Here is a 16500-nt window from a genome sequence, read left to right as displayed (position 1 = left end):
GACCACAACTGAATTGCAACCTTTTTTCAGCCACTCCCTTCCCTCCATCTACCATACTTCATGGTAGTCTTTTTCTCCTTGGGAAAGAAACTTTCTTTGAACTCCAAGTCCAATAGGCCTGAGATCCTGCTTGGTCTTCTGACAGTATTACTTTCAGTATTAGGGACCCCTCCAATGAATAGCAAAAAGAAGCACAGCATCAATGTATATGTAATTTATCGTTTCGATAGCTATTTCTCTGGTAGTGGGATATCTTAAAAGGGAGAGAGAAGCACACTCACCTATGCTCAACCCATCCAAAGACCATTATGTCTCTTTTTCCTGTAGCACTATACTTCTCAAATAAGTCTCATACTCATTTGCTCCTAGGCCTCAAATTAGTTCTGTAAATAATTTTTAAATGTTATGTGTAACATAAATCAATGATACACATAGATCATTAAACCAGATAAAACTCCAGTTCCTGGTGTGACAAAATATCTTGTGTCAGATCCTCCTGCTAACAAAGGCAAAATATAAAAATAACTTTATGAAAACATTCAGACCAACCAAAAGCAAGAAAAATTAAAAGGCATATAAATCTTGAAGAAAAAAAAATGAGCCTTCTGGGTGCGTTCCACACTTAACAGGACTTTCCCTAAGGACACTTCACCATTTTCTGTAGCACACAGAGAAACAGCTCAGGCAGGAAGTAGCAGTCTGAGCAGCTGAGGAAGCAGAAGTTGGGGTATAGAAACACCAGAGCAGCTGGAAATCAAGGCAGAAAGCTGGGAAATAAGTGAGCTACAGAGAGGGGAACCCAAAATCTACCTACAAATTCCCCTCAAAGCCTTAACTACTTTCTAAATGGCATGTGTGCAGAGTAATATTTCGAGAAACCTAGTGGAAAATATCTGAACAGGGAAATAGAAACTATAAAAAAGAACAAAGCACACATTCTGTAAATAAAAAAATAATATCTGAAATGAAAAATTCATTGAATAAATTTAATATAGCAGACTAGATGTAGAAGAAAGGATCAAGTAGATAGAAATTATCCAAACAAAAGCACTGAGTGAAAGATATTAAAACAAATACAGAACACAGAACCTAAGACCTGCAGGATAATAGCAAGTAGTTACATAAACTAACATATATGTAATTGGAGTCTCAGAAGGAGAGGAGAGACACAAGAGGGGCGAAAGTGTCTGAAGAGATAATAACTAAAAATTTTCCAGTATTGATGATATACATTAATCCACAGGTAAAGCAGGTCAGCAAACCCATGCAGGATCAAAACAAAAAGGTCGCACATTGGCACATTATAGTCAAGTTGCTGAAAACCAAAATAAAAAGGAAAATATTTAAAGCAGACAGAGGAAAAAAAGACAGTTCTTTTAGAGGGCCAATGCTAAAAATGAAGGCTGTCTTTTAGACCGTAGAAGCCAGAAAACAATAGAACAATATCTTTAAATGCTGAAAGAAAAAAGGCAAACCCAAAATTCTGTACGTAGTGGAAACATCTTCTTAAAATGAAGGAGAAATGGAGAAATTTTTAAACAAACAAAAGATATGAGAGGTCATTGTCAGCAGACCTGCACAAGAAATGCCAAAGGAAGCTCTTCAGACTGAAAGAAAATGATCCCAGATAGAAACTGGAACCTGAAGGAAAGAATTAAGAGCATACACCAGAAATGGTAAATATATGACTGTTTTTCCTTAATGTCTTTAAAAGTCTGCTGACTTATGGGGCAAAAATAAGTTTTAAAAGTATTGTGGTTTACAAACTATATAGAAATATATAACAATAAGACACAATGAGAAGGGCGAATGAATTATATTGTTGTAAGGTTTACACACTTTAAGTGATGTGGCACAATATTAACTTAAAGCAGTTGTAATAAATTAGGAATGCTTACTGTAATTTTTAAAGCAATATCTTAAAAATAATACAAAGGGTATAAAATAAAATTGAATACTAAAAATTACTTGATTATCCCAAAAGTAAGAAGAGGAGAAACAAAGGAAGAGAAAATAGATAAGACAAATAGAAAACAAATAAAATGGAAGAATTAATCCCAAACATATTAATAATTACATTAAATATAAAAAGCTAAACAATCCAATTAAAAGGCAGAGATTGTCTGTCTGGATTTAAAAAGAAAATAAACAAAGTAAAACCATGTCTTGTTTACAAGAGATATACTTTAAATATAATGACAGGGATTACTTGAAAGTAAAATAATAGAAAAGATATGCCATGAAAATGCTAACAGAAGGCTGTTGTGGCCATCTGAATAACAGAAAAAGTAGGCTTAAGATAAGCAGGATTATTAGAGATACAGAGGGATATTTCATAATGATAAAGGATCAATTCTTCCAGAGGGCATAACAATCCTAAATATGGATGCATCAAATAACAGTTTCAAAAACATAAAGGAAAACTAATAAAACCTAAAGGAAATGCAGACAATTCTACAATATATTTGGTTATGATGGATAGAACAAGCAGACAAAAATCACAACAGATATAAAAACATTAAACATTAATCAATATGACTTACTTGACATTTATAGAACATTAAAACCAAGATTTACAGAATATGTATTCTTTTCTCACATACATGAAACATTCAACAAGATAGAGTATATGCTGAACCATGAAATGAAATTAGTAAAGTCAAAACAAAGTTATACAAAGTATGTTCTCAGACCACATTGAAATTAAAATATAAATAAATAACAAAAAAACTTTCAAATCCCCAATAGCAACATCCATCTAATTAATCCATGGGCCTAAGTAGTCAGAAGAAAAATTAGAAAATATTAACCATTTGATAAATAAAACACAAAAAAATGCTTAGAGGGAAATGTATAGTTTTACATGCATTTATTGCAAAGAAGAAAATATTTAAATCAATCATCTAAGCTACCAACACAAGAAGCCAGAAAAAGAAATGAAACCCAGAGGAAACAATAATAAAGAATTGAAATCAATAAAATAGGCAAACAATAGAGAAAAAGCTATAAAACCAGAAGTCAATTGTTTAAAAAGATCAATAAAATTTATAAAATCTCTGGCTACACTGATAAAGGCAAAAAGAGGAAAAATATAAATTAACATAATGAAATTAAAAAGTGAAAATGCTTCAAATTCTATAGCAATTAAAAGAATAATAAAGAAATATTATGAATACATTTATGCTAACAAATGTGATAACTTAAATATTATGAAAAAAATTCTTGAAAAATTCAAGTTTCCAAAACAGATATGAAAATAGAGTATCTGAATAGTTAAAGAACTTGAAATTGTAATAAAACTTTCTCACAAAGAAACTGTAGACCTAAACACTTAAAGAAGAATTAATATCAATCATAAACAAACTCAGAGCATAACAAAAGAGGCAATGCTTTCTGACTGATTTTATGAAGCTAGCATAACCAAACTTTTGGAAGAAAACATAGGAGAAAATATTTTTAAGTTTGGGGTAGACAAACATTTCTAAGAACAGAGCATTAACCATAAAAGATATAATTCATAATTTGGACTTCCTCAAAATTAAATATTTTGCTCTTGAAGAGACACTTTTAAGGAACTTAAAATGAAATGTTCAGAGTTGGAGAAAATATTCACAAATCATTTATCTGATAAAGAAGTCCTATCCAGAATTACGTAAATTGGGGAATGGTAAATATTTTTCATCGCTGTATTTGTTTCCAATTTCTGCTGTAACAAATCACCTCAAACCTAGTGTCTAAAAACAATGGAAATTATTATCTTAACAGTTCCAGAAGTCAGAAATCTAAAATCTAGATATCAGTGGGGCTGCGTTCCTTCAGGAGTCTTACAGGGAGAATCCATTTCCTTGCCTTTTCTAGCTTCTAGAGGCTTTTTGCATTCCTTGGCTTGGGGTCCCTACCTTGCCTCACTCCAGCCTCTTGCTTCCAATGTCACATCTCCCACTGCTGACTCTAACACTCTACTTCTCCCTTATAAAGACTCTTGTGACTCTATGGGACACACCTAGAAAATCCATACCACTCTCCTCTCCTTATCTGAGGTTAATCACCTTCTAAGGTTAATCACACCTGCAAAGGCCCTCTTACCATGCAAAATAACATTCACAGACTCCAGGGATTCAGACATGGACATCTTTACAGGCCATCGTCATAGTATCGTGGTTATGTAGCAAAACTATCATTAATTCTAAGAGATGAGTATTGAATTATTTAGGATGAAAATGTCATGATGTCTGTAAATTACTTTTAAATATTTCATCAAGAGAAAGAAGCAACTGTGACAAAATCTTAATTGTTAGTCTGAGTGGTAGGTACATGTGTGTTCATTAGATTCTTCTCTTTTTTAATATTTGAAAATTTTCATAATAAAAATTTTAAGCTTAATAAACAAAATATTGAAATGCCAGTCTAGGGTTTAGAAAGCTTACACATTAACCTATAATTTTTTAAAGCCTACAGCACCTGGTATTCCTAGGTGGTCTCCTATCCAAGTACTAACCAGGCCCGACCCTGCTTAGCTTCCGAGATCAGAGGAGATCGGGTGTGTTCAGGGCAGGGGAGAATTCTCACTAACCTACAATTAAACAGGAGTGGAAACACAGACCAGTTAGTTCGTCAGCTAGTTAGTGCAATAACTCTAGTAAAAAGAGTACAGTGGTTTGAACCAGAGTGATGGCAATGATGTGCAATATATTTTGCAGGTCAAATCCATGTATGCTGAAGGTCTTTTTTAGGAGGATGAGGGTAAAGTGAGCATCAAAGATAAGAAAAATAGACTAAATACATAGAGTGCTTACTGTCCAGTCATTGTTTACATTTAGTCCTTGTAATAAACTTATGAGGTAGGCACAATTTGCACCTATATCTTACAGGTAATCCGTTGCTCCATCCTTGAAACTAGGAGTAGAAGCGGTAGTCCTCGGGACCTGGTTTACATTAAAACGTGGGCACCTGGGAGTGGGGTGGCTGTGGGGACCATAAAGGAAAGAAAGAGTTGGATAGGCGTCCTCAGGGGGCAAGGCCCACCTGCGATTTGGTGGAGGTGCTAAGGAAGGGATGTGCAGATCTAGCTTCGTTGACGGGTGGAAAGCAACAGCCCCACCTAGCAATTCCAGCTGCGGTCTCTACCTCCTCTGAGACCCGCGGGGAGCGAGCCCGCTGTGGCTTGAGGTCTCCGGACCTGCTTCCTGCTGCTGAACAGCCACCCAGGAGGCCGCAACATTAGTGGCCACGGTCAGGAGGAAACCCAGGGAGGGGGATCCCGGGCAAGGCCAGAGAACGATCGTGAAAGGAGTGGGTCGGGGGACCTCAATCGAGGTTAGGAATTTAGGAGGAAAAGAACGTTTGGGGGCGGGGGGCGGTAAAAGAGATAAATGCAGAGAGCGTTTCGTAGAAGAGACGCAGGCTTGGGGTGGGTCTCCCCATATGGGATATGGATCTAAGAGAAGCGGACTCGGGAAAACTTGGGATTCGGGAAGAGAAAGGAAAAAACAAATGGGCAGCGGGAAGTAAAAGCGGCCTATGCGATCACAGGAAGGGCAAGCCGGGAAAATGATGCCGGGAGCTGAGAGATAGGCAGGGAGCCAGGCCTATGGACAGTAGGAGAAGGGACCGCGGGTATCGGGGTCCTGGTTCTGGAAGGAAGGCTGGGCCGAAAGACAAGCCAGGTGTTTGCAATCCGGTTTCCGATAAGAAGAAGATTAAACTGGAGTAAAAGAGTTTGGAGGGGGAGAGCCCATCCTTCCTCCTAGCCGCTCTGCGCCGGCTGGACCAGCGCACTCAAGTCTGAGAAGCCAGAGACCAACTGCTCGCATTCGAGAATTCCACGTAGAGAGCGTGGGGAGGACCGCGCAAGTTCCTGGTCTGATACTAACTCTCTCGTCCCGATTCTTAGGTTTAGAGGCCAATGCTGAGGACTCGCAAAGGACTGTGGGAAGAAGCCTGGTGGCAGATTATAGGAGGAGTGGGGTGGGAGGCGGGGAGGCAGGCAGGTCAGGCCTTGTGGGAATGCCTCGCCTTCTGGACCGCCCCTAGCTGCCTCCATGCCTGGCTTCCGCCACCTGTCAGCACCACGGACAACGCCAGGCGCCCTCTGGGTCTGAGCGAGGAAGTCCAAGTCACTTTCCCTATCAGTTCTGTGAGTTCTGCCTCAGACAATGATCTTCCCTTCCAGAGATCTTTTCCTTCTCAGTAGGATGCTGGAAGTTCTGTTCCTTCCTAAAGCCAGGAAACTGATATTAGGATCCATTTGATTGGGGAAGAGAATTCTTTTTTTATTTATTTTTTATTCCAATAGTTTAATAGAAAATTAAAATAGTAAATAATATGAAAGAGATTAAGAAGATAGCTGAGCTGGTGCAGGCCCAGGCCAGCCTAATATAAATTAAAGAGCTAGGGGAAATGGTGGGGGAAGGAGGAAAAAGCCAAACTACCCTGCACAATTACTGAGCGGCAGCTCAGAATGCAGTGAGTGGGAATTTTCTTTTCTTGAGGTCTGCCCATAATGATTCACAGTAATTTTACTATAGAAAAAAAAAACCAGACTCTCCTCCAATTCTCCAACATCTACTTAGAATAAGGAAGATGTGTATAGCATTAGGGCCTATACTCCCCCAAACTGTGGCTTTCAGGACAAGGATCCAGGCACTCAAACCCTATACATACCAATATTTTCTCCTATAAGGATTACAGGCCTCCTACCTAATTTCCTCCAGGCTTCCAATCCTTTCCTGAATTGCAGTTCACCTGCTTCTCATGACCCACCTGTTCACCTGATTATGTATCCCCTGTGTATAGCTATCTGAGTCTCTGCTTACCTCAGCCTCCACAGGCTTCTCTTTGCCTGTAAGCTTGGTTATTACTTGGAAGTTGGTATCAAAGATGAATGAGATGCAGCAGCTGAAGAACAGTGCAGGTGGCAACTGGGGAAGGGAAAAATGAAAAGGAGTGCTTGAAAGGAGGAAGGGATCTGATAAGGGGGCCAGAGACCAGGGAACCCAGGGGTCATAGTGGAAGGACGATAGTTTTCTTCAGCTGGGGTTTAGAAGGCTTCTGGCCAAGCTCCTTGCCGATGCCACTGTTTTGTCCTTAGGCGGTCAGGGCCAAGTTGGAGTGGGGAAGTTCTGGCCCTTCCAAGAATTTACTACTCCAATCTCCCAGCACTTGCAAATTGTACTGCAGCAGATTGTGCCCCAAAGGTGAGTTTAAGCTGGAGAAGAGAGGCTGGGGCCTGGTCAGAGACAAGGGGAGGCAGGATAGTGAGTGGCTATTTGATCTGAGGACAGATTTCCTTCCTCAAATGTCTCTACTTGAAACTTTACTGTCATGTTCACCTCATGGAGAAGAAGTGAGAGCAGAGTGGGGGTGGAGTTGGATGGGTGGGCTGTTTGCCTTTAAGCACTCTTGGGAAGAGCCCAGCAGAGGCTTCTAGAAGCCCCTGAAAGAGGCCAGCATCTAACTCCTTTGGACTAATGCCAGCCCCTGGCCCTATCTGAGTCTTTCCAGAGCCATAAATCATTAAGTTCTCAGCCAGGAAAACACACATCCACCCCTGTGTCTGAGTAGGAAGCAGATCAAGTTTTGTGACAAATAGAGGGGAAGAATGAAAGAGAGTGGAAGGTTCCTTGGAGAGATGGCTGACCCTTCCTTAAGCAGAGTTTCATGAATAGGGGATGTGTTATAGAAAAGGTCTGGCTTGAATTCATATTACTACTACTGCTACTGGTGTCTAATATGTGTATAATACTTTACAGCAGTGTTTTTCAAAGTGCATCCTAGGACCAGCAGCATCGGCACCATCGAGGAACTTGTTTGAAGTGCTAATTCTTTAGCTTCGCTCCAGACCTAATGAATCAGAAACTCTACAGGTGGGAACAGTAATCTGTATTTTAACAAGCAGGAGATTCTGATACACATTAAAGTTTAGAAATCACTACCTTAGAGTTTTGTAGGCACTCTTTACCTTCCTAATCATATTTAATAGAATCAAATGAATCAACAAAGAGAATATAATCCTAATCCTAATTGAATATTTATTACATGAATATTTATTACATTACTGTGCTAAACAACTTTTATACACCATCTCATTTAATTCTCTCCACAAATAATGATCATTTATCTACTTGAGGGAGAGGGGTAGTATAGATCTTACCTTGTCCTTGGAGTGGGCCAGAGAGTCCCAGATGTCAATTCACTGCATCCTTTCACCCTGCAGGTTTGTTCTGGAAGGATGACATCCCCCAGGATATGATGACCCAGGAGCTGGAGCACATCAGCAGACTCCGCCCCCAAGATCCCTGTCTGAGGGACAGGATGACAGCTTTTCCCACCAAAACAACTGGGATGAGGTGCATGAGGCCTATGGTCAGTCCATGCTGTTTGGTAGACAGACAGAGCAGGGAGGGAACAGGTATTAAACCTGCAAGTAAGAGCTACCAAGAGCACATTGAGAATGATTCAGAGGTCCTGCCTGGAATCTGCAGGAAACAATACCATGAGCCATTAGTGAGATCTGCAAAGGGAGAGGAAGTTGGTTATTAGCAAGCGACACTTCCATTTGTCATTCTTGTCTCTTCTAGGGGCAAGCAAGAGGAGAAACTTTGACTCCTCTTCCCCAAAGTGAGACTCATGTCTCTTTTCAAGAGTTTTAAATCCCTAACTTTGGGTCCATTCTCTTTCCCTCTGGGGCCCTGGCACCCATCTCTGCTTTCTTCTTAACTCTTGGCTTCCCTCCTCACAGAGCCCAATGGTCAAGGTGAACAAGAAACTGCTTTACCTCCAAAACTGGTTTTGAAGGCCTTGAAACAACAGGTGGCCAAGCCTGTTGCGGTGAGGGGCTCACTTTTTCTAGGGAGGTTGGAATCTCCAAGGAATTGTTTAAACGAGGAAGACAGATATGAAGTAGGGAATAGGTAACGAGTGGTGAATGAATAAGCTGAAGAAAAGATCTTACCTTTCCCAATCAAAGGGCGCCCCCACTTTCTTTTTCTCTCTCACAGACTGCCTGTGGGTGTACATATGAGAGGTTGGGAGGGCAGGTGATGGTAACCTCTAAGGATCATACATAAGCATTGAAAACTGCAGTTTTCAAAATTAAATAAAAGGTCTTCCTTTTTCTATGTACTCTTTTGTTTATAGGAACTGATGGATAAATGGGAGAGGTAGCCCAGAGGTCTTCACATTCAGAACACACACACACAAGCACACACCACATTGCCCTACTCTATGGCCTGGGCAAGTCACCTAGGTAAAGCTCTGGGTTATTTCTTTGAGATGCATGAACTTTTCAGAAAACAGATTGAAAACAGCCATCTGGCACTCCCATCTATCTTTCTAGATGAAACATTGGAGCCCAGGCTGGTCAAGGGACTTACTCAAGGACTCATAGTAGGTTCATGGCAGAGGCAAGACTAGACCCAGGTCTCCTGATTCCCATTCCTTTCCCACGCACAGCCCCTGCCCTTCCTCTCAGAGACCACAGTCCAGGTTGGGCTGTTCTAAACATCAGGCTCCTACCCACTGACAGTTTTTTTTGTTTGTTTGTTTGCTTGCTTGCTTGTTTGTTTGTTTGTTTTCAATGAAGACAAAAATTACAAGAAGATGGGAGCCAGAGGAAGTTATAAAGAAAGGGCCTCCCAGGCAGTGAGCACTGCAATTACAGGTCCTCTGAGACAAGAATACCATGGCATGTTAGAGGAACAGATGAAAATGTCAGTGGTAGAAGATTAGGTTGGAGAAGCGCACCCAAGACTAACCATCCAGGATCTCATAAATCATGGTAAAAACTTTGGACTTTAAGAATAGTGGTAAGTTAACTGGGAAGCTTTAAAGAAGGAGATGTCATAATGTGATATACGATTTTAAAAGACCACTCTAGTGATGCTGGGGAGTGGACTGTGAAAAGAGCAAGAATAAAAACTAAGAAGCCTGTAAAGAGTTGGTCATCCTGGTCCAGGAGGTACTGAGGTGGCCTGGACTAGCTTGGTGGCAGTGGAGCTAGCACCCCAAGCTGGTGTGCACTCCATCCAGAGGTGACCTGCACTTTAGGGGGCTTCCAGCCCCTCGTGGTCTCCTAGGAAACTGATTCCTTTGGTTCCTACTCCTGTAAGGTGGCATCTGGGCTTCCAAAGCCTGGATTGATTGCTGGGTCAATAAACTCAGAGCTAAGTGACAGACCTGTGAGGGATTTGTTGCCATGGTGCTTCTGCAAATGCAAACAAGGTGCTGCCATTCTTCTCTAGCCCTGAGCTCAAGAGAAAATCATGGGAGTGAAGATGAATTACATGTGGGAACCAAAAGAACAGGCATTCAATTGGTGGGCTGAGTCACTGTGGGCTTATTCAAATCAGGCTGTTATTGAAACATTTGGAGAAGGAGAGTTAGGTGCGGGAGGGGCCATCTCCCCACATACTGATTCCAATCCTTTTTCTCCTTGTTTTAGGGCTTCTTTGAGCCAACCCACACTGTGAGCTGCAACCTTGTCACTGACTGAGACCTTGTTTGAAGACTCTCAGCCCCAATGCCCTCTCCATTGCCTTCCAGGATGACTCAAATCTGGATCATTAAAATGGACTTTTATGCAAATTCTTTCTGTGACTTGTCTTGAGATGGGATAGTTGGGGTTCAGATCTTGTCAGAGCTTCCGAAGTGAGAGAGGTGGGACCAGAGCAGGCAGTGGGGGTGAGGAGAGCTCAACTCTTCAGCTGGTGTTGATGGAGGCTGGTCTCTGTCTTGTTTTCTTCCCAGTGGTGACTCCTTAAGTGGGGAAAATGAGGGTGGGACTAGAGCTGAAATGTCAGCCTTCTCCACCATACCCAGCTATGTTGTGTGATCTAGTTGCCCACCCTTCCTTGTTAGACAAGCCTGCTGTTTTATGAGGGTCTCCACCTACAACATTAAACCCCCTGCCAGGGCTCTCCCACTCATCTAGTTCCCACGAATCAACAGAGAAGTGCTGCCATCAAAGTTTACACACATTAACTATTTTGATGGCTCTTGCCAAGTTGCTCCCAGTATCTTAAAATCTTAAAGAGGGTGAGTAATCTGACCACCCATGCTCAGCCCAACCAAACACTGGAATATCCTATTTGAAGAGCTTTATACTTCTCAAAATACTCTCACTGGATACTTACAGGTGTCAGCAAATGGGAAGGTATCAAGATGTAGTTTCTCTAAGGAGGAACAGAGTCGTATACATATACTAATAACCATACAGCTATAAACATGTTTGTATACTTTACTAGATATGTTATCCTTTAATAATAAATAATAACTATGAACCTCTCAAAACGTAAAAGGTAAATAAGAAAAAATGTTTTCGAAAAAAAGAATGGAATGATCTGCTCTTCCTGAAACCAAGACTTAGTATGAAGCTGTAGTAATTAAGAAAATGTGGTATCGATACAAAGATAGACAGGTAGATCTATAGAAAAAAAGAGCCCATAGATAGACACACAATGTGGACACTTTATAATAAAGATGGCACTGCAGAGAAGAGAGGGTAATCTTTTCAAAAAATAGTTGAGGAACCATTGGATACCCTTGAAGAAGAAAATTTCACCTTTATTCATAACTTAATTATTCATAACTTTATTCATACACACAAATAGAATCCAAGTGGATTATATGCCAATGTGAAGAATTAATCATTGAAGATTATTCCATAGCTTAAAGCCATTGAACTATGACTCTACAAAACTTTGCGGATAAAGCATTTAGAAAACAGTATAAAAAAATAACTTCGTGTCCTACGGGTTAGAAAAGATTTCTTAAAGAGAAACCAAAGTGCTAAAAATAAAGTAAAATATAGTATATTTGATACATTAAATTAAGAATATCTAAAACACTTCCTTACAGCTGCATTAAGACTGGTTTAGGGTATATTATTGTCTTTGCTGCCGTGTGAATGCAAACTTCTTCCAGCTGTCTTTCCTAATAAGAATGGAAAAGAAAGAATTTTCTAAGTCATTGATTGTCCAGTAGAAATATAATTTATAATTACATACATAATTTTAAATTTCTAGTGGTCACATTTTTAAAAAAGTAAAAAAGAAACAGGGCTATGTTCACTCTCTTGCTTTCTGTGAAAATACGGTATGGAAAGACATTTTTTTTTTACTCTGATATCCCACAGAAAATATCTTCGATGATATTGTGCCAATTGGATATAGTGAACAGGGTGCAGCAAGTATCCTAGATGCCATAAGACACATGCATGAAAGAAGAACCTCAAGAAAGTTCAGAGTCCTGCCACATCAATGAAGTTTCTAGGGTCCAACTGTCTGTGGCATATTGATATACCCTCTCTAAAATGAGAAAATTACTTCACTCTGGACATCTACCACAATAAAAAAGAGATAATATTCTTTCTGAAAGAATGGGCCTCTCTGGCATTTGTGGCAAAATACAACACATTTCAATGTGCTACTCTGACCTATTTACTGATAACCCATCAGGCTCCTAGGATGGCCTGAAGCAAGAAAGGCTTCTGCAACAGTTCCATGTTGCAATGCAAGTAGTCCTTTCTACAATGTTTCAAACCCGAGGAAAGACATCAAGCCACATATTCAAGAAGCCCTTTGAATCTTGAGGAGAGTAAATAAGGAGAAACCCCTCCCTAGTCACAGCCTAGTAAAACTGTTGACAACCAAAGACAGGTTACTTACAAAAGAGTAAAGAATATACTACTAGATGATTTTTTCAAAAAATTGTTTAAAAGTAGGGAGAAGAGGGTCAAGTGAGCAGATACCTTAAGTTTTCCCCTAGGATCTACTCTCCACTTGTCTCCACCCTGCTTTCTGTTTGAAGAGGCTGACGTGTGTGGACTACTTCAGTGAGTACACTCTTCCTCTGGATTCTGATTAGGTTAGGACAATGGGAATACCTAGAAGAGTTCAGGGAGAGAGAATGAAGAGAGTGAGGAGAGGATATTTATTTCCCTGGCTTCATTCCTGTGAAATTGTTACAGGTATTTTCTTCCCCTGACACACATGTGCAATAGGAAACATGTACAAAGGAATATATAGTCACGCCATGTATTTGTGATAACCCCAAGCTGAAGATAACCCAAAACCATGCTTCTCTGCTTTTTCTTACAGTTTTATAATCTAAGTTTACATCCTTAGATTATAAAATTATATATTAAAGCAAAGAAGAAATATGGTCACCAAGAGAATGAATAATATTTACCTTTGGGAAGAGGTAATGTATGGGGGACACAACAAGGCTTCTAGGATGCTGGAAATGTTCTACTTCTTGACCTGGGTTACATGGGTATTCACTTTGTGATAAATTATTGAGCTGTTCGTTTTTGTTTTATGCCTTTTTCTCTCTATTTCACAGTTTGCAACGTTATTCAGAAGGAAATAAATGGAATGAAATGATAAAGACAGCAGAGAGAGTTGTGGAAGGTGCAGAGACTTCCCTGAGTATATCTTATTATACGGTTTTGATTTTTAAACAACATAAATATTTTACATTGTCCCAAAAATAAAATTATATAAAAGATCGAACCCTAAAATTGAAAACAAACTGAAACGAACCTACCAAATAATACATCAACTTGTTAAAAATGACTACTCAAACAAAAGAACTATTTCAAATTACTTTAGAACACAATATTTTGACGGTATACCTCTAGGGGTTATAGTCTAAGGACAAAATAAACTACCAAAAGTCTTAAACATATTCATTGTTTATTTGCAGAGTAATATTTGTATTATGATTTGTTAATTATTGTATGCATATTGTAGGATTAAACATATAAGCGATTATGTTAAGATCATTAGAAACCAAAAACTTCAGTGTAAGAATAAAGAAATACAAGTGTAAAATCAAAAGAATTCAGTAAAAAAAATCACAGTTAAATTTTAATTTGAAATATCAGTGTGTGTCTTAATATCCTAGCTCAGTGCACTGAAAGGCCAAGAAGCAACATCGCCTCAAGCTGTTATCATCCTAATACCCCTATGTGGTCTCTAAAATCAATCCTTAATGAAAGCTACTAAGTCTCTTTGGAGGAATGGCTCCACGTCTAGGGCAGCAAATAAAAAAGACAAACCTGGTACATCTTGGAGTGATAGAAAGAAAAGGATCTTTCAGTGATTAATGTGGTGTTTCAAAAGGAGACCAGAACCAGTTTAAAGCAACTTTCACTGACTTACTCTGGGACAATTTGAATATCAAAGAGAATATTTACTGCAATTGACTGATACACATTGAGCATATAAAAATCCATACTTCCATAGTAGTGCTCTAACAAGAGAAGTCATAAAAATATTTTTTAAAAACTTATTTGCCACTGTTAGAGGTAACTATTACTCCAGCTCATTACTTTGCAAATAAGTAATTAAAGAGGAAAAACTAAGAATGTATGTTGCCTTTCCAGTTGGAAATTTATTTCAGGGCAACTAAGCCTAGCTGATGAGAGATGGCTCCTCTTTATGCATCTTTAACAAATGTTAAATGAATGAGAGAAAAAGAATCACCATTTTGCAATCTTTAATGAAACTATTTAATCAAGGATCGTCAAAGCAAACCATTAGGTGAAAAGCTGATAGGGAACTAGGTAGTCTCAGTGCCCAAATATCTTCTCATGAATTACATACTGGTTACAACAGGAAAACAAAACTGTACATATAGAGATCTGCCTGTCTCTACCTTTAACCAGTGATCAATTTAGCATCAATAACAGTAGGACAGTCTGCCATTACATATTTCCTGAAATGATGCAATTGGAGGCATATGGCATCACGAATAAAGCATTTTGCTTAAAAATACTTTAACCTGATCCAATCAAGATTTTTAGATATAACTAGTTTACAGGAAATACAGGATATATATAGGGGAAATACAGGGAACTATATCATGAGGAAACAATCAGACAAATCCAGAAGGTGGGGAAATGTAAAGAAAAGCTGATCTGGTCTCTTTAACAACAAAATGTCAAAAATAAGGTTGGGGAGAGGGGGAAAGAGTCCTGTCTACACTAATTTAAACAAAATTAAGAAACATAACCAAAAGCAGTGGGATCTATGTCCCCTATTTTGAACAAAATAGCTGAAAAAAGTAAGTTTTGGAAACAATTTGAGAAATTTTAATATGAACTGAGTGATATTTGCACATTATTGCAAATTTTATTAAATGTCATAATAGCATTTTGGTTACATAGGAAAATCTATTTCTTGGAGAGGCATATTGAAATATTTATATGAGAAATATGATGTCTACTATTTACTTTTAATACTGAAAGAAGCAAATATGGCAAAATATCAATAACTTAAGTCTAGATGATGAGTGTTTGTTGTGTACTACTATGTACTTTTTTTTTTTTTGTAGTAAGGAAAATTTTTACTGAAAAGCAAGAGAGTAAAGTGATCAAATGTGAACTTTACAAAGCTCATTCCCTAGCTTATTGGGTGGCAGGAGTGGAAGCAAAAGACTAGTTAGATGATTACTATGAAAGTCGTGAGAAAAGGGCACAGCGATTTAGACAGGATAGTGAGTATAGAAAGAAGTAAACTGATTGGAGATATATTTTACAGGTAGAAACCATAAGATTATTGATAGACTCGAAGTGGAAGAGGGCAAAAGACAGTCAAGGCTAATAACAAAGCAAATATGTATTGAGTGTTTAGTATATGCCAAGGCAGTTGTTCTAAGCGATTCACATGAGTTTAATTCCTGTAGCTCTCACAACCACCTTGTGAGCTCGGTACTATTAGCACCTACCTCCATTTTACAGATCTGGAAATTTGGGCACAGAGAGGTTAAGCAAATTGCCCAAAGTTATACCCTTAGTAGGTGGCATTGTTAGAACTGGAGTTCAGGATGCTCTTAAGGATAACATAGGTATCATTAATTGAGATGCATAAGAGTACCTATTCTATTTCTTTTTATGTTCTTCATCTTGGCGTTTACACTGCCCAACTCCCATATCGTTCTTGGCCGCCAGCCAACTATAACCCTTTTCGTCAACCTTGGGACTAGCTAATAGAGGTGGCGGTCCTTGGGGAGAAGCATATGTCAAAAGGGGTAGGGCCAAGTGGGAATTCTAGTGAGGCTCCAGTTTGGTGGAGGAGGGGTGGGGTGGGTAACTGCCCCGCTAAGATAGTGCTTTTACGCCACCTATGACGCAAATAAGCCTAAGAACCGGGGGTGGAGATGTCGTCATCACCCTGACGGGGTTGGCGCGATGCTGCGAGAGGGGCGTGTAGACCCCGCCTCATAAGTGGGTGGGGAGTGGCAGGCCCCGCCTTGGACCCTCTGGCAGGCTCCGGCCAGCGTCGCTGCGGCTCAGGCAGGGGAGCGAGCTCGCGGAGCCCGGGAGGATGCGGCGCCCGCGGCGGCCTGGGGGCGCCGGGGGATCCGGGGGTCTCCGGGTGCTCCTCTGCCTCCTACTGCTGAGCAGCCGCCCGGGAGGCTGCAGCGCCATTAGTGCCCACGGTCAGGAGGAAACGCGGGAGAGGGGGAGTATGGTGCCGGGAGCAAAACTCGTGTGTG

General features: G+C 39.8%; 1 protein-coding gene and 1 pseudogene across 1 annotated transcript in view; one reads left to right on the top strand and one right to left on the bottom strand.

The window, feature by feature from the left end:
• Positions 1 to 4449: 4449 nt before the first annotated feature.
• On the bottom strand, positions 4450 to 4565 carry LOC120587865 (uncharacterized; annotated as a pseudogene).
• Positions 4566 to 16244: 11679 nt separating this feature from the next.
• Positions 16245 to 16500, top strand: part of PTPRN (protein tyrosine phosphatase receptor type N) — a 17642-nt gene continuing 17386 nt past the window's right edge. The window contains exon 1 of the mRNA XM_039844921.1: positions 16245 to 16443. Within this exon, the coding sequence (XP_039700855.1) occupies positions 16329 to 16443 (115 nt within the window). The 5' untranslated portion in view covers positions 16245 to 16328. The remainder of the gene's footprint in view (positions 16444 to 16500) is intronic.

The sequence above is a fragment of the Pteropus medius genome, unplaced genomic scaffold, assembly GCF_902729225.1.
Source record: "Pteropus medius unplaced genomic scaffold, Ma_sr-lr_union100, whole genome shotgun sequence".
Classification (NCBI taxonomy): domain Eukaryota; kingdom Metazoa; phylum Chordata; class Mammalia; order Chiroptera; family Pteropodidae; genus Pteropus; species Pteropus medius.
The sequence above is the reverse complement of the archived record's forward strand: the minus strand, read 5'-3'. Positions and strand labels throughout refer to the sequence as shown.